Here is a 19,885-nt window from a genome sequence, read left to right on the forward strand (position 1 = left end):
AATAAAAATAAAATCTATCTATCTTATCTATAAACCACCCATTTATGTTCTGCTCTCTAAGCCATCCCACAAAGTGGGTTATTATTAGATGTTTATCTCACAACATAAAGTCTGGCACACACAAATGCACCAAATCCCTGATTCAGTTTGGGATTTGTCTAAATCACAGTCTTTTTTGGCAATGCCTGGCCAAACCAACTACAACCATTTCACGTGACCATGCAAATTGCTGATTTAACACTAGTTTTCATATGTAAATTCAAACTGTGCTCAGTATTTGGCCTTCGGGGAGAACTGGGTATTTGGCTGGATCCGTAAAAAGTGGATTCAGTGCATCCCTAATTTGTAAACTAATAAATATAGTTAGTGAGTCTTCATTGGTATCTGTACCCCTTTATATGTTCCGCATGCCCTTGAATTTGCAGCATAATTATCACAGACTTAATGGCCACTTCTTCACAAATCTCGTTGAAAAATGTATTTGAAGCCTATATATGTCAATTGGATTATGTAGCATTTTCATAAAGAATTGTGTAAAAAAAAAGTGTTTTATTTCCTCCTTTCAAATGTGGCGAAAAGAAAGGAAAGAAGGATGGAACGGAGGGAAAGGAAAGCAAAGGAAAGGAAAGGAAGAAAGAAAAGCTTTCAAAACCCATCCAAAAAAAATCTATTAGGTGTCCATTACATATGTATACTGAGAGCAGTGCATTATTTAGGGCATGAATAAAGATGTGTAGAAGACTGCACTAAGCAAACAGGATTCCACCACTTCCACGAAAAAATGCTGTCTTCATCATCTCAACCTTGCAAAAAATTATCGATGGAATTTTACATAATTGATTCAGTGGAAATGTAATTAGCATGTTGTTTTTGTAACATCTTCATTTAACAGTGCCATTGTTTGGCAGTGCATTTATATTTAATGAGGACCTGTCAACATATCATTGAAGACACATAATTTATGATAACATTAAATAATAAATTGGCAATTTTTGTTTTGATCTTTGCTCTGCCTCTTCTAATTATCACACTTCCTGGACCTGCATTAAGTAATATGTTATCTCTGAACTGGAAAATATTGTTTTGCATCAATTTTATGTGCATCATAGATTTGTGTTTTGAACTCTTCATTAGTGTTTTCCAGAACAGGCTTGTGTGGAGAAAATACTGTACAAGACCCTGAAGCTTTAAAGGGTCAGTTCATGCTGGATAGCAGAGCACAATGCTAATGGCTCAATTTAAAAAAATAAAGATATGTTATAGTAGAAAAATTACTCCTTTGGTCAAGTGCATCATTTCTACTTCAGATAGTATTTGTATTATCAGAACAAAAGAACCTAGTTTTTATGTACAGCCAGAACTGAAATGATTAAGTCCCTTGTAACATCATTGCTCTAGCATATCACAGCAAACGTATTCTATTTAAATTTACATGGAAGGGATATTTTATCCCGGAAGATTTAAGACCTGGGATACCCCATTAGGATTGACTGAGGTGGTGGTAGCTTCCGTTAGCGAACTCGCAAGCAATTTGGAACAGGAGGTTTGGTCGAAAACACCAGAGCAGAGCTTAACTATGCAAACTGCAAGTTAGTTCTGTAATTCTGCAAGCATTAAAAGCAAATAATGTAGGTCTCTTCCTCAGAAGTAATTGCCTTGGAAGTGTGCAGAACTATCCTATTCAGCTAGCCAATATATATATATAACATTAATATACCCAAAAATTCCTATAAAAAGTATAAATACAAAGGAAAACAGGACAGTTCTTCCTTATCAATAAACATTTGTTAAGCATTAAAAAAACAACTGGGCTGTTGTAATATCAAACTCTTTGTAGATACAGTTATAGGACCATCATTTTAGGTGCACTGAATCCATTATTTTAGGATTTAACGGAATAACAAATCCTCCACAAGAACAAGATTTGCTAACCAAATCTAAACTCTAACTTGGATGTTCAAATTTGAGTAAAACCCCCTTTGAAAAAATTATATCACCAGAAAAAAAAAATTATCTACAGTTGTCCAGTGCTTTAAAGTCCTATTTAGCACAGTGGAAATTCTACAGCATTAACAGGCACACTTGTGTGTAATTCACTAGAGTAAGCTGGGTGCCAAACTGTTGGGTGCAAATTGGTGCCAGGAAAAGTACAGAGAAGTGCAAGAATATATTTTTAAGAACAGTGTTGATATGAGCACAACTTTGTGTCCACGTAAGCGCACCGCATTTATGGTCATTTATAAAGATACCAATGTGTAATGCAATTTTGCTGGTTTTACTGTACCTGTTAAACACCATCTTCTGTATACACTAATGAAACTATGATTAAAACTTCCATCATATCACTATTACAGGTTACAAGCTCTGTTGCTGAGCATGAAGAAGCCTAGCATCAAAATTAGCATATTGGCCTTAAATGTCAGAGTTACCACCAATTGTATGTACTACAGTGTGTAGCAAAGGCTGCAAAGGCTACCGCCATAGGAAATGCTATATACTGTACAATCAGCTACAAGTCACTTGTGAAAAATTAGCCATAAGGGTTACTGTGAGACAAATGTGCTTCTGCATGGCCCTGTATAATACATCATCTATCAGAAACTAATTTGTTTAATAATTATTTTATTGTTTGTTCCAATAAAATATGTCTTACAATTCATACAGCTTGTACTAGATCTAATGGAACACATGCTTGTTGCCAATATTATTCTTTTCTAAGTTTGTGTTTGGTCCTATGAGAATTTAATTCTTACTTGGACCAATTAGACAACCACAGCTGCAAAGAAGATGCCGAAGTTCTACAAGGAAATGCATTGATTTAAAAGATACTGGTAGGCTAGTGCCTTGTCCAAAGGGACTTCACTAGTGGCAGGCATCTTCCTGTGAGCTGGTCAAGGCAAATTGATTTTCTTACTGCTATCCCTGTTTCTCCACTCCTGCAAATTTCTATGGAGGTCAGAGGAAACCTCACAAATGGGTACAAAAATCACTACTACAGAGATGCCTCTAGTGCTATAAGCACCCCTCTGGGGGAAACATTATACCTACAATACCTTTAAATGAAAATAATTGAAAATTGAGTACAATTTACTCATTTGTCATAACTGTCAAATGAGAGATTTGTAAATGTATTCTCGTTATAGAACCATTCCATAGGTATCTTATAGATATTATGGACTGATGATTTAAGTCTCTATTGGTGCGTACAGTTTTTTTTGCCTTAGTAACAACAAAACCTTTTGCATTTCTATTGGTCTAATAAACAAACAATGCCAACATCTAGATAAGATGGGCCCCTAACAAAGCTGTCTCCTTATTAAGAAGAACATTTCATAATCATTTAAGAAAACAGATCATGGTTTCATCAAGAATATTAGAAAATTTAAAACAAACCAGAAGAGACTTAATATTATTTAGTTTTGTAACAGTCAAGAGGCTTGACTTCACAAATTATAATAAGACTTCTAATATGATTAAGTACTTACTGTTTCGCAACCAAAAGGAAATAATTAGCTTGGATAAATTAAATTAAAGATAAAAAAATCATAAACAACCTTCAGATTTCAGGAATCCACAAATAAAAACAGGTATTGAATATAAAAGACAACCATGTAGCTCAATGCTCCAGTGAAATTTGTTTTGCATTATGCATATCATCTAACATAGGCATGCATTGTATATCTCATGATAGAGAAATTTAATCTATAATATCAGTTTTGGTTTGGCTTTTGTTTAGTAATTGTTGCTCTGAGCTTTAGCTCTGAAATGAATGTATTCTGCAATTGTGTGAAATGTAGTATAAACAATAAGTACTTTTGAATTCTCTGGGTTTCCCAGCAATAACAATTTCTTCAACTGCACTGATTTTCTAAAACATAGCTGTTCATTTCACACTGTAAGTAAAGCCATTGCTCCCTGGTAGTGCTAATAACAATGTTTGATCCAACCTCAAGTGATCTTTAAAGTGGCTCTAACTATTTGTACCATTACATATATCTTTAAAACTACTTTTACGTTTTACCAGTCAGTGCTAGAAGCAGCTGGGGATGGGGTGTGGGAGGTAAGATAAAACCAGGCAGTAACATCAGGCCAACCCCCAAGACAGGTAAAGAATTCATTCACTGTCAGAATGAAGACTAATAATGAAGAAGGAATATTCCCACGCAAGTTTTGTCTCAAAAAAAAAAAAAAAGTTGCACACAGGCGATAATCACATTGTTTCATTCATCTTCAATGAGTTGTTGTATGTAAAATCAGAACTTCGATTTTATTTCAGATGCACATCAGGAAGAGCAGGTGATTCATATAGAGATAAATATTAAAGGCTGTCTAACATGGAGTACCTTCTGACCCTGACATTTAAGTTTGCACTTAGGTTTCAGTGTACTGGGACTGCCTGCAGACAAGATTAGCCCTGTCTAAACACTGGATAACTAGATTTTCTTTACCTTTTTTGCATATTGATGTCATTAATTGTATTTTTTGGGGGGAAATTAACTGCTAACCTCATATTCTAGCCATAGTTCTTTAAAAAGATGATTGCAAAGTAGGTGATTGGGTCTTGGTTGAGACAATTTTTTTTACATTTCATTTTTAGGTTTACTTATGGTGATGAGGGAGGGCAAAAGAGAATAATATTAAAACTCTACAAGGTAACTTCTTGGACACCCAATATATTTTATATATCGCCCCCACCCCACTGCCAATTTGGTATGTATAGAGGAGGGCTTAGAGACTGTCAACATAAATATTTGTCCCTATACGAAGGACATCACTATAGGCATTTACAGTAAACACTGCAATGTATATTGCCAATTTTCTCCACCAGAGTTGCTTTTGGCACTTAATCATATACAGTTGAATGCAAAATTTTCGCAAATGTTAATACACAGTAACATTTAGTTCATTTTAAAACATAGGAACTAAAAAAATAGCAAGCTTGGAACCCTTCCATTTGTACAGTGGTAAACAGTCTTTTTGCAAGGTCTTTTTACATAGCCATTAGGATTTGTCACCTGTTGATAATTGGGGAGCTTAATAATATCACTGACCCCTCAAATTTTGGGCTGTATATTAACAATCATTGGCTTTTATGATACAGGATGTTTGGGACCTGGGGTTTTCTGCAATGTGGAGCACCACATAACAGTACTAGAAAAAAAATGTAAAACTAGAAAGGGAAGTTTGAGAACAAACTGCATGTTGGTTTGAAAAACATGTAAAGTCACTAAAAGAGATCCACCAAGTTTTTCTAATCTTGGATCACTGTCATATTTTAAAAAAAAACACTGTGCAAAGTCAATAAGTAACATCTGATTGGAGGTTGGTGGCCCCGCCCAATTTTTCTAACCTTGAGCCACAGTTGCCCAGTGACTAACTCAGTTTGGGGACCCTGCAATAAATATTTAGAGAATTAATGCAGCTTACATTTAAACCAATGAAATTCAATTGATGAAATCTGATTGGCTTTTGGTGGGTCCACCACTCTTTCTAATCTTGAAATCCCCCAGAGACAAACTATACAAAGATTAGGAACCCTGGTTTAAATAGCGTGAGATGTGGCAGCATTTTAGATTTAAACCAATGAAATTCAAGTGTCAAAATCTGATTGGCTGTTGGTGGCCCTGCCCACTTTTTATAACCTTTAACCTATGTCTGCCAGTGACCAACTATGAAAAGTTTGGGGGACACTGGCATTAAATGTGTGAACATGGCAGCAGTTTAAATTTCCCTATTAAAATAAATCTGATTGGCTGTTGGTGGATCCACCCAATTTTTTTAAACCTCAAATTATTGTCACTCTTGAGAATAACATGAGAGTGGCAGCATTTTAAATTTAAACCAATAAAATAAAAAAAAAATAGGTGAAATCTGATTGGCTGCCACTCCCACTTTTCTAAACTTGAAATGTAGTCACCCAGTGACAAACTGTGCAAAGTTTGGGGGCACTGACATTAAACATGTGAGAATGGCAGCAGTTACAATTTCCCCACTGAAATCAATGAAAGACATGTGATTGGCTGTTGGTGGTTTTGGCTACTTTTTCTAATCTTGCATATGTAATCACCAAGTGACTGTGCAAAGTTTGGGAACCCTGGCACAAATAGTGTAAGAATGGGAGTGTTTTAAATGTAAAACAATTAAATCTAATGAATTAAATCTGGTGGCTCCATTCACTTTTAACCCTGCAGCACATCAGTGACCAGCTGTGAAGAGTTTTGGGGACTCTGGGCTTATAACTGTGGCAATGGCAGCAGGTTAAATTCTCACATTGGGTGAAATCTGATTTGTGTATAGCTCCAACCACATTTCAAATGTTGCTGTTTCATTCGGGGTGACCCCATGATTATGTTATTCAAGTTTGGGGAGTGTAGCTTCAAAGCTGTAAGAGTGGAAGCAGATTGAAAATCTTCACTGTCAAAGTCAATGGGAAAATTGGGGTGTTCAGAGCGGTGCCACAAAAAGATGGAGAGCAGGACTACTTAGAAAAGCACAAGCAACCTGCTCCACTATAGGACGAAGCTGTGTGGGGAGTTTTGGTGCTGTACCCCTAAAACTGTAGGAGGAGTAGCGTTTAGAAAATGGGGGGCGCTAAGAATAAGAAAAAGAAGATTAAGAAGCATAAAAATAAGCTGAAGTAGAACACTATGGGGGGGGGGGGGGGTCAAGCCAACATAATATATTTATATATTAATGCTTATTTTAGGATAGAATACTGAGTCACTGTGAGTCCTACATGGATGTTAGATGTTTAGATCATGGGGCATAACACACCTAATACAAGCATGCATTTCATTCTGTGGATGTAGGGGTTATATATCAATAGGGGTTTCCTTTTTCAGTAAAAATGATTTTAATATCAATTCTCTTATGTTTGCAGTTTTCTACATACTCTACTCAACGTAATCATCTATCCTTACCATATTCAAAAAGATAGAATCAACTGTTAGGAAAACCACAGCGCGTAAAATATGATTTATATATTGAGAAAAACACTGATGAGAGACATGAAGAAACAAGAGAAAAACAGACCCCTCCTACTTCCAACAGATGTCGTGCTATGTTAATTATCATCATAATTCTTGGTATCCTTATCATAACTAATATGACCAGTGATACCATTTTTAACCGTAAGGTTCAACAATTTGCCTCACAACCTTCTTTTTTCCTATCTCAACAGTATGCACCATTCTTGGTATAATAATTGCATCAGTGTTTGCTAGTTTATGGGGTACATACAGTAGTTCAAGAATAATATGTGGAGCTGTTGCTGTGCGGATCATATTCTCCATTGCCAGTTTATACATTCCAACAAATGTAAACTTTTATTTCATTTTCGTTCATTGAGCAAATGCCGCAAGTGCCGTTTTACTAATATTATAATGCCAATACTCTGCACTGCAATGAGTATTGTTTATTCTGAATCCTATTGATGCATTAAATAATTGGTATCTCTGATCCTTTAGAGTTTTGGATTTTGGGCTTTACTCTGTATTCAAAGTGCATTAAACTCAGTAAGAGGCAATTATATATCTGCAGCTCCTGTGATGATCCCTGATCTTTTTGATAACCAAGCTTGAACTAAAATACAATGCAGATTTTACATCCTTTTTTCTATTGGATGGTAAGTTCCCATTCATTTATGTTAGTGTGATATGGTTTATTCTGTGTGTGTGCACATTTTCCCACACCCATGTGCCTATTCTTTGCAAACTGTCTTTTCTTTTACATTGTTGTGGGGACCATTTATGGACCACATCTGATTGAGCTTTTGGGTTGATTTGATTTGAGCTTTTGGGTTGATTTGATTTGAGCTTTTTGGGCACTGCACTAATGATAAAACATATATGGATATAACAAAGGCCAGTGGAAAGACATAAGCCTTCCTTTCTGTTTTGAAGTAGCCTGAAATGCCTATAGAGGAAACTTCAGACTGCTTCACTCCGCATATGTCTTCACACCGGTGATTTACATTCCTGCCAGTTGGAAGAAATATAGGGACAGATTTACAGCAGGTAACTAAACATTACATGTGCCATCACCCTGATAGGTGAGCAGAGTATTCATTTACAACCATACCTTGTTATGCTAGCTCTAGGTTGAAGGGGAATATTATTGCTTATTACTAAGAAAATTCTTGCAATTTAGCTATTTGAATCCCTGAGGTTAGTGTAGATCAATGGGTGCTTAATATTTAGGGAGATAAACTAAACCAGATAACTGATAGCTATCTTTTTTTTGGAAACAGATAGAGTCCAGGTCTGACCTGATTGCTCTGCTACTATTAATTGGAGTGATAAAGAAACCAGGTGTAAGTGGCCTGGTGATAAATCCTAAAAATGACAAGAAGAAAAGAAGCCTTAAAGGAACAGTAACACCAAAAAATAAAAATGTTTTTAAGTAATCATAATACAATGCACTGTTGCCCTGCACTGGTAAAATTTGCACATTTGCTTCAGAAACACTTCTATAGTTTATAGAAATAAGCTGCTGTGTAGCCACGGGGGCAGCCATTCAAGCTGGAAAAAGGAGAAAAGGCACAGGTTACATAGCAGATAACAGATAAAACACCATTGTATTGTACAGAACTTATCTGTTATCTGCTATGTAACTTGTGTCTTTTCTCTTTTAAATGGCTGCCCCCATGGCTACACAGCAGCTTCATTTACTAAACTATAGTAATGTTTCTAAAGCAAATACACCAGTTTTACCAGTGCAGGGCAACAGTACATTATACTGTAATTCCTTTTATACACTTTGATTTTTTGGTGTTACTGTTCCTTTAAGCTGGATATTTTGGATATGATTTCAAAGTGAGTAGCTATCTTGTCTAGTAGACTGCTAGACCTAATTTCAGTTCAACATATAAGCACAATTGTAACATTAGGCAACAAAATTAGGCATCATATCTATGCAGTGATAGAGATCCTTATTTAAATTAATCGAATTTTACCTTTACTTTTTAATTACTCCTGGCCCAGCTCATGGACATGAATTCAGTAATCCAATCAATTATAATTATTACATTGCTATAAAATGGATTGGGACATAGATTTTACAAGACATTAAAGGTTTCTCTAAGTAGGGTGCGAAGAAGCATTTCAGAGAACTCAAGTGTCAACTGAAAAGAGCCATTTTTAACTTTGGAAGGTTTACTGGTCCTCTAATGAGGATCGAAAATCAAGAGAGAGAAACATGTTGTTTTGTCACTCATATGATTTATGATCTATCCTATTTCAGCCGCAGCTTGATTTGCTCTGTTGCCGGATTTGGAGCTGCTTCTTTTGCTACTAAAGCTGTATTAGTCTGGGCTCCCATCCTAATGAACAGAGTCCACAATAAGCAGGAACCAAATTACATGCCTAATAGCAGTTTTGATTACAGGTAGGTCCCTATTTCATCCTCTACTTGGCTAATCCTTTCTCTTTTCAGACTCATGCATACAAAACTGATTATTTCTGTGTATACAAGTAACTGTTTGTTATTGGGTAAAGCTTTCTTTAAATCATGGCCGCCAAACCCTAAAAATATTTAATGACAATTTTAGAAAATATGCTCAGATGTATAGTACAATAATTCTAACTATATAAAAATATGTCTCATATTATTGTATATGTCTATGATATTTCTAGTTGGTAGATATATTTAAGTGCTTAATTCTAAGTCTATTAACTTTTCTTATAACCTTAAAAAAAGAGCACATAAAACTGATTACAACTGATTACTGTTACATGCTTAAACAACAATATATCAGTTTGCACTTTATATGTTTATTTCATCAATGTGTCCATTTAATCTTTATTATTGTTTATAGCATGCTATATGAATTTGGCAAATGCCTGTTGTGCCTGGCATTATATTGGGCACAACAATCAGTTTCATTCACCAAAAAAGGTATCCACGAACAGATCAAATACTTCTGACTTCTGATGGACTTCTCTACTTGGGTATTTTCCAAATTGGGAATGAGTCTCTTTGCAGCCCAAGTGAGTATTATGCAATTGGGTGGGCATGTATAATAGTTCACCTCTATAAACCATAAACATTATCCAACCCAACTGTCCTCCCATCTTCTTTCTTTACAGGTTTTCCTCTTTTTAGGTGGAATTTCTGAACCGGGTCCCTATAAATGAAATCATTCTGTTCAGTTTTCTTTCCTGTAATGTCTACAGATAGCTTGCTATGATTATCTAAGTTAGCCAATAAAGGTATCACCTTTATACCACTTTTGTTATTTTTTATTTCAAAAGGGTTACCCTGTAAACATTTTGACTGGCTAGCACGCTACATCACCTTTTCCTGCATCTACAGATACTTGCACAAATATCAGAGCTACTGTATTTGTTTTACGTCTTATACCCTTTTATTGACTTGAACTCAATAAACTGGCTTGTGCTGGACATACTTTTTAATGTTGGTTCTTAAGCTAAACAGACAAACACAATAGACAGGAAAATTGGAGCTATTTTGTGTTAGGGTTTTGTGAGGTACAGTAGATAGTTATTTTCCCATTTCTGACACTGTTTTATAAGCAGGAGTCCATTATCTAGAGCAGTGCTGTCCAACTTCGGTGGTACCAAGGGCCGGAATTTTTCCGACCTACGTGGTGGAGGGACGATAATGGAAGCCAGTTTTGACCACTCCCCTTTTTGAAACCACACCCACTTGAAATCACATAACCATACCCATATTAATGGTTGTAGTACAGCAAAAACCTGCCATACTCTGCCTTCCCTACCCTGCCTGCGTGTGCCATACTTTGACTGTGTGTGCCATTCTTGGCTGGTTTGTGCCATACTTGACCTGGGAGTGCCATACTCTGCTTGCCCTACCCTGCCTGTGTGTACCATACTCTGCTTGCCGTACCCTGCCTGTGTGTGCCATACTCTGCCTGACCTATGCTGCCTGTGTGTGCCATACTCTGCCTGCCCTACTCTGCCTGTGTGTGCCATACTCTGCTTGCCCTACCCTGCCTGTGTGTGCCATACTCTGCTTGCCCTACCTGTGTGTGCCATACTTTGACTGTGTATGCCATTCTTGGCTGGTTTGTGCCATACTTGACCTGTGAGTGCCATACTCTGCTTGCCCTACCCTGCCTGTGTGTACCATACTCTGCTTGCCCTACCCTGCCTGTGTGTGCCACTCTGCTTGCCCTACCCTGCTTGTGTGTGCCATACTCTGCCTGAACTATGCTGCCTGTGTGTGCCATACTCTGCCTGCCCTACCCTGCCTGTGTGTGCCATACTCTGCTTACCCTACCCTGCTTGTGTGTGCCATACTCTGCCTGCCCTATGCTGCCTGTGTGTGCCATACTCTGCCTTCCCTACCCTGCCTGTGTGTATGGCACACACAGGCAGCATACAGTGACACAATGCTGGCACTACTCCTACAGTCTGCACAATAACTATATATTAAAAAAACTTTTTAATTGCAGTACCACTTCAGTATATGTTCTTTTTGTAGTGTGCAGGGATTATTTGTGGGTTTCTACTGAGGTGTGAACAGGGGAACAATGTGAGTGATTACAGTCTGAGCCTGAGGTGTGAACACTGCAGGGGGTGAACAATGCAGAGATTAAAAGGTGTGAACAACACATGGGATTACATTTTTAAACAATACAGGGGGATTACAGCCTGAATCACAGGTGTGAGCCATGCAGGGGGGCAGTTAATCACAGGATTGATACCATTTAAAGCTTACACAAGAGTAAGCCATCAAAGCAGCCAGACAGGTGGGGGGCCACACAGAGGGGGGTCGAGGGCCGCATGCGGCCCGCGGGCCGCCAGTTGGACAGCACTGATCTAGAGGGATTATTTGTGCAAGTGCACAGATCTAATCTAATGGTCTACCTTGCAATAATCAAGCATGGAGTATCCTCAACTGAGTTTGCCCTGTGTAAGGATTGTGAAATTGTAAAAGCCATGCTTTTTTTGCTGATATCTGCCTCATATGCCTGTACCTGGGTGGAGACAATGCTTCCAGGTGCAGGCAAGGACGGAGGCTGGTGCCAGCGTAGGGGCTGATTCAGGAGAATCAGCTCCATGTGGCACTAACCTTAGGGTACTGATAAGTGGGAAGATTTGTCGCTCGCGCTAGCACAGTTATGCTGAGGGCAACAAATCTACTTTTGTGCCAGTACCCTGTTCAGTGGACTTAATAGCATCCTAATGCATGAAGCAACATTTAGCCACAGGGCTACTGAGCATGATAGCATGTAGACCTTCATGGATCCATATACATATGGCTTAATATCTCAGATAGAACAGCCCTAAGAAAAGAACACATAGCAATAATTTCATTTAGGTGTTGTCCCCTAATTGTAAGTATAATTTACTTATAGTTGCCAAAATCCTTACATCCCAAAGTTTTGTCCTCTTTTTCCAGATGACAGTGCTTCCATCCTGCTTCGATTGGGCATTTTCTAAAAAGTCATTTGTGGAATCAATATTGGCAGATAAAGGGGTTTCGTACATCTTGAATTGGGTAAGTAGTATCTTTTTATAATCTTTTTAGAAACCATGCAATAAGGAAGGATAATAACCTTTCTGTCTTGTGTTTGAAATGCATTTGCCATTTACTCTTTGTTGTAATGCATCACCGCATTAACCTTTTTATGAAAAGGCAGTGTTTCATTTTTATTGTTTTAATGTGTCCAACAGATGTTTGAAAGACTAAATAGAGTCACACCATATCTGTCCCAGAACAGTATGGCTCCAGAACAGTAATGGCTATGACTGGAGCTGGCCTTTTTATAATTACAACTAAATATATTGAAGAGGATGAGAAAAAAGTAAAACAATTTATTGATAAGGCAGATCCTGTGCTACCTTAGAAGATGAAGGTAAAGGCTAATGGGTACAGATATTGCTGGCAGTGGAGGTACAAAGGGCTGAGTTAAGATACAACACGAAGGGTGCTGTGTAACAGTAGGGTTGACTGGCTTTAGTACTGAGGGGGTCCTTGGAACCTCCGAAAATCTGTGTGAAGGTAGGAGGTGGCAATGACTGGAGATACTGGGAGTTAACAAAGTATGATGGGTACTGTATGGTGGTTTGGACAGCAGTATGGAGATACAAGCTGTTTAGAAATGTTACACAAATATTACAAACATTTCTATCCTTTCTTTCTCCCATTTCTGCAGATTTCTCAGTTCAATGCAATGTGATGAAGGCCCCTTTTAAAGGAGAAGGAAAGGCTAAGTCACTTGGGGGTGCCAAAATGTTAGGCACCCCCAAGTGACTTTAATCGCTTACCATGTACCCTGGGCTGATGCCCCTGTAGAAAACCACACCAGCCCGAAGCGCTTCCTTTTTCCGTGTTTCTTCTGCAGGCAAAATCTCTGGGCCAGGCATGCGCAGTAGAGTGAAAAGCTGAGTTCTTTGTTGCATGTGCAAGTGCGAAGCAGGAAGAGGAAGCGATCGCTGCAGGTACTCCGGGTTGGTGCGGTTTTCTCCTAACAAGGGCACCAAGGTAAGCGATTAAAGTCACTTGGGAGTGCCTAACATTTTGGCCCCAAGTGACTTAGCCTTTCCATCTCCTTTAAACTTTGTGCCCCCTGGACCTTCAGTGTTTCCTACTGGCATTTGCAGAATCTGCTTCCTCTAAAGTTACATCCCAGTTACACCTAAAGAGGAGGCTTTTTTTGCACTGCAACCTCTTTATAAAGAAAAATCACAGGGGTTGGGGGCATAGCTAGCTGGAAACAGGAGAAGACATGCAATGTGGAGCTCCCTGTAACCCTGTTTGGACCCAAGCCCATCATCAGGAACTACCAACTTTATATCAGCAAAGCATCTTGGCTTAACTGACAACACTACTCTTCTTCAACAAATGTTTAGGTGAGAAATCTGTAACTCAGTGTGAGGCCTAAACCTACCTGACATTGCTTCTCAGACATACTTTTCCGACATATCTCTGCAAAAGCTTACATATATTAGACAAAGCCGCGGCAAGCAGCTGCTCCAACCCAAGAAACACAAGGCAGTGAGGATTCCAATAAACCAAGCTGCTAAGGCCTACTTTACCCCTATTTTACCCCTCATCTTATTACTCGATCTTTTGGCTTTCCTGCCTGCAATTATTCATTTAACTAAATGAGGTGCCACGGGACCCATGGAACCCCCTACTCAATGCTTCTGCTGCTTGTGAATAAATCATACTTTCTGCTTCATATAACAGTAATCTAAAGTAAAAAGTAATGTAAAGTCCTTGTCTTTGTAGATATACACATATGTACAAGTAGCCTTACTAAAACAGATGACAAAACCAATGTGCTGAAAGGGACACCAAGGATGATATGTGTACCTTCTCCGCCAACATCAGATTCTATCCTGATGCACAAGCAAGTTCCAACATAAACAACCCGAAAGAAGAAAAATACCCTTGGTGACACCTGAAGAAGTTGCTATCTATTGCCATGAAAGTCGAAGCCTGAGTCCCTCCCTTCCAGGGATTATTTATTAAATGATAATAATGATTTTAAAAAAGACATGCAAAACTGGATCTGCATTTGACATAGAACTTCGCAAGTTTCAAAATACTCTTGCACAAGAAACAACAACACATTGTTTCATGGAACCAGCCAAGGACTTTATACAAACAGTAGTGCACCTCAGGCATCGCAAGGGTTACCTCAAGACCTCAAGAGTGAATGGCATATCCCACTGAAATGTAATGTTTAAAACATATATTTAAAAAATCTTTATTTTGTATATTTTTTCATAATAAATTTTTATACAAATTTATCCTGACACAGAATTTACTTTTCCAATGTTGAGTAGGGAAAGTGATATATCGTGGGAATATTAAGTGAATTAGGTGTCTTAAATATCATCATGGTTTATAGCAGGGGTCTCAAACTCGCGGCCCTCGGTACAATATTTTGTGGCCCGCACCAACGCCTTCTCAAAAGCAATGAATGGATCGCGATTTTCATTGCGATTCAAGGGATAATGCAAGGCACGGCGGGCGGGAGCTGCTGATTGCGGAAATGACGTTATGCCATCATAACAGTTATTATGGGAAGACGTTCTGTGTGCACAATTAGCTGCTAAGTTGCTAATTGTGCACACAGAACGTCTTCCCATAATAACTGTTATGATGGCATAACGTCATTTCCGCAATCAGCAGCTCCCGCCTGCCGTGCCTTGCATTATCCCTTGAAAGCCAATTTTTTGTGAAATCCCTTATGCGGCTCAGCCTCATCCTGACTTTGCCTCCTGTGGCCCCCAGGTAAATTGAGTTTGAGCCCCCTGGTTTAATAGTCATGGTATCATGGTATAGTCATAGCTTCTCCTGGGTTTGCTAGGGCAGTATAGTGGTGCAATGGATAGCACTACTGCCTTCCACTGCTGCACTGCTTTGTTCCTGCTAGGGTTATCTTTAATGTCTTCCTCAGGTGCAGGTTTCCCATTCTGCTGGGTCTCTGGGTACAAATTATTGCTATTCTCACTATTTTGCCAATTGAACCAAAAAAGCATTTGAATATCATAGCAATATCTTGAAATACATCTATAATGATAATGACTTCTCTCTAACTGTATAGCCACAATACTTTCTGGATAGCCAAAATGCTAATGTCAATAAAGGCGGCAGCAGCAAATATGTCTCAAACTATAACCCACTGTGTAAAGTGTAAATGAAGTCTCTACTGTTTAATGGATTTGAAGGGGAGGAGAAATAAAGGGTTGGCATTTTGTCATGTGACTATAAAGCAAGGGACAACACAGTTTAAGAAACTAGATTTATTTGGATTTTATAAGAGGTCAATAGCTGGTAGTCATTTAGAAGGTTATTAGTAAACATATGTATGTGCCAGAATGGGGGACCTGATGCACATGCCCATACACTGGCTACACGAGTAGACCCTGAGGAGGGTGGGGAAATGAAAAGAGTGCAGTGACAACTGGCAGGCATAGAGGTTGGACAGAAAATATATGATTGACAGCTGAGATTTTTTTAACACCTTAATAACAGGTATGGATGTTTTAATTAAAAAAATGTGTTTTATCTTACTTAGAACTTCTGTTATTTATAAGAAGGGCTTTAAATATACAGCGTCTTATGTCTGGGTGACAGGTCCCCCTTTAAAAACAATAAATGTGTAGAGCATACAATTATTTGCTATGGAATACATATTAATAAAGGATTTATAGTGAGGCAAGTCTGTTGTGGATAAGTATGTTCAGTAGATGAGCCTTTGCACCAGTGTATAGAACTACAGTTTACTAATTAATTAAATACTAATTAATTAAATTAAGGAATGGATACATATTTGGCTATTCCTGTAAGGAGGATTGGATAAACCCTTGCAGGCTAGGACACATGAAAACAGCAATTTAAGAGAGAAACCAAAGAAAATGTCTTGTCTTGTAGTCTATACCCTGTCTTGCAATAATACAAATATGTTGTTGCAATACATTATTTTAAACAGTTGCTAGTCTTTATTACATGTTTTTGCAGCAGAAGGATAACTGTCATTACCTGTGTCTTTTAGAGGGCACCTGAAAGGACTTAATGACAGTGTATCTTTGTCATCTAGAGTGTTCTTCTCCTACATTACCCTTTTTCAACCATCCCCACATCTGTTACTTCAAATAAGCTCCCTTGTCAATAATTTTAACTGCATCAACTGACCTTACAGTCAATTCATCAGTTTGTAGAGTGTTTTGGAAAGGTGAATTTGATTAACTTAAGTACTGACACTGACCCAATTCTCCATCTCAGCTCCTCTTTTTCTACCTTACACACAAGACCATAATACTGTTGCCTGATAGCAGACAGTAGGTGCTAGAGTGTGTTATTGAGAATATTGATCAATCAGTTTATAACATATAATAGTTTGTAGTTTAAAATTAAATAAAGATTAAATAATCTTTGTCTTAACAAGAAATGAATAAAAACATGGGGAGGGCCCTTCTTGAAGTTAGTGCCTGGTGCTTGTTAAGGACCCTCTCCTGATGAAGTGTTCAATAAGTATCTCTTGAAGAAATCTGAGAGAACACCGCTGTAGCAAAGGTGAAAACTATGTTTTATAAGATGAAATTCATAACAAAAAGGCAGTGTTTCAGACCTACAGCGCCCTTTCTCAATAGATTTATTTTGATGGTAAAGGTTAGAGACAGTGGGTACATTTATTAAGATTCCTAGCAGTGCTTGGTTCACAACTGGGTGGAATTTTGTATCCTTTAATATGCATTATGCCACAGATTGCAACAAGTTGCAGCAGACACAATAATGTACAAACAGATTAAAAGTACAATTATGTAGATGCAAAGATGTCCTGCGAAAATTCCTTTAAGTTCCAGTCAAGCCAAGGGTTCTATTAACAGTATGCATCTGCTATTTATACCTTTTAGGTTCCAGCCAAGTCCAGGGTTCCATTAACATTATGCACCACAACAAAAAAGTGATTTGTGTCTACATGCTAGCATATAAATAGAAGGATTAACAAACTAAAACATTGCAGTCTGAAGTTTTAAAGTGCTAATTCTTAAATCTGTGGAAAATTTGGGGGGCAAAATACTAAACATGCACAAAATCCAATATTTTTGAGTTTGGCCAAACCCCAAATGCTTTGTAAAAGATTTGTCTGAATACCAAACCGAATCCGAACCCTAATTTGCATATGTAAATGAGGCCATTGAAGGGTTAAACAGAAGACCTTTTTTTTTACCAAATGTCATCTGATTTTAAGGATTTGGTTTGGCTAGGTGCTTGGATTTGGCCAGATATGTATGTGTTCAAAATCTCAATTGGAGGTACTACAGTCAATATGACATATATAATCAGGATTATGAAAGGCGAAAGATATGAAACAATCATTGCATCCTATTCCTTCAGTCACAGATTGAAGTAATATAGGGTTTCTAAAACCTATAGTTTGGGACCTAAAACTGAATCCCCATACAGTTTAGGGTTGGTGTCCATGATCCACTACAATATCTTTAATTTATTCCTACAATGGAAAACACTAATTGAATAGGACATATGAACTGATTTTTTGGTTACCAAGCTAATCACCCAATTAAATTTGGGTCCCCTAATTAAAAGGTTAAGAAATCCTAAATAACCTATTTACTGCAGTGGTTAAAGTCAAGTGGGGGCAACTGAACAACAGATACAAAATAAAAGTGAAATTTACATTGGTGAGCTAATTGCAAGTTGCATAGCATGGCAGAACTGGAAAGAATTCAATTACTCATCTACATTTTTATCAATGTATATAAATGCTTCCCAAGTATCTTTTATTCAAGTAGAGTAGGTCATAATATCTCACTAATGGATGATCAGAGAAACATCTGCCATTGACAGATGTCTTTTTCATGTTCTGCATTTGGTAAGATTCACCCTGGACCAATAATAATCATAAGTATATTAGCATTCTTAAATTGCCTACCTCAGTATCCTTTGCTCAGCACTGTTTTAGTTAAAAAAATTTGGAAAATAGATCATCCCTGCATATTTATTACAAGACATATAGCCCATACTACTTATTATGGATAAATAACATCATTGCTGTAAATCATATTTAATCTTTGCGGTAGTCTTGTTAAACTTCACCTTTATATTTAACTGGTGTTGTATTTTCCACCCTGTGTGTATGCATAATAGAATTACAGCATCTGTGTTGCCTACGCCTGGACAATGCGTTAATTTAGTATCGTCATTATGGCAGGTTGACATGTTTCTTGGTTAATTACAATTTACACTATAATGAAGTGTAATAAACTATATCTTGTATACACTACCATTGTGCTGTACCTCATTGCTTCAGTAGCGACATTCTGGAGGTCTGTTGTTGCAGCTACTCATGCTGATGTCCCAAATCTGGTCCTATTTATCCATTTTATCTTTTAGCATAAAGGTAATTTTCTCAGTTGTGGCTATTCACCAGATTTGTCTCTCCACTATGTGCAGGAAGGGTTCTGCGTTCCCAGTACTTATGTCCATTTGGTATTTTTTGTATATTATTTTGTAACAACAGAACCTCCAACAGGTAATAATGTTTTGTGGGGCCCATTTACAGATGTTGATTATTATATTATCATTGTTGCTTGATTACCACATTCCTTGATGTTTTGGATGTTTTAGTGAATATTTCTGTCCATTGTCTTGTCTGGGACTGCTCATGCCATAGCAGAAAATACAGTTCTTCTTATACTAAATGTTTTCTAAATTCACAGTGTGATTTTATGGGAATAAATGTAATGACTTGCAATTATTAAATATATATCTCCTCACAAATGTTGTTTTCATTTCATTTTACTAAAAGCTGCTAAATATTGCACTGGAATCTTAAAATCTATATATTATCAATAGGGAATATTCATTTATCTATTAGAATTAATTTCTCTTCAAAAAGTTTCCTTACTAGACAGAAATGTATCCACACTCAATACAATATACTCTTATTATATGCAAAAATATGGACATTCTTTCATTTCTTTTATCGAAAACATGAACACATTTGTTTAATATCACGTGTCTTACCTGTTACCTTTAGCTGAATTGTCCGTCTAATCAACCTGCCTTCATATTTAAGTTCGCAAGTATAGTTTCCCCCATCTTCTTTTTGCACGTCTTGTATCAATAGACTATTCCCCTTCTGAATAATCAAGCTTCGCCACTTCTTTGGCTTACATTCCTGCATAGGAAGCACAATTAAACAGGGCATTCAGTCCATTGAAATGCATGAGTTCCTTTGCTTATCTGTCCTTTTTTTGTTTTGTTTGTCCAAATAAAGCTAGATCATGGATTCACAAAACAGTGAGGCATAAATATCTAATGCCCCAAAGAAACACATTCAAAAATAAGAAAATGCGTTTAATTACATCAGAAATTCTTTTGGAAAGAGAGTTTAAATATCACTTTGAAATGTCTTTCA

General features: G+C 37.4%; 1 protein-coding gene across 2 annotated transcripts in view; it reads right to left on the reverse strand.

Moving 5' to 3' along the window:
* Positions 1-19,885, reverse strand: part of il1rapl2 (interleukin 1 receptor accessory protein like 2) — a 423,225-nt gene that overhangs the window by 175,564 nt on the left and 227,776 nt on the right. For both annotated transcript variants that reach the window (XM_031890541.1, NM_001078899.1), the window contains one exon: positions 19,492-19,645. In XM_031890541.1, coding sequence (XP_031746401.1) covers positions 19,492-19,645 — 154 coding nt within the window. The remainder of the gene's footprint in view (positions 1-19,491; positions 19,646-19,885) is intronic.

Source organism: Xenopus tropicalis, chromosome 8 (assembly GCF_000004195.4).
Source record: "Xenopus tropicalis strain Nigerian chromosome 8, UCB_Xtro_10.0, whole genome shotgun sequence".
Taxonomy (NCBI): Eukaryota; Metazoa; Chordata; class Amphibia; order Anura; family Pipidae; genus Xenopus; species Xenopus tropicalis.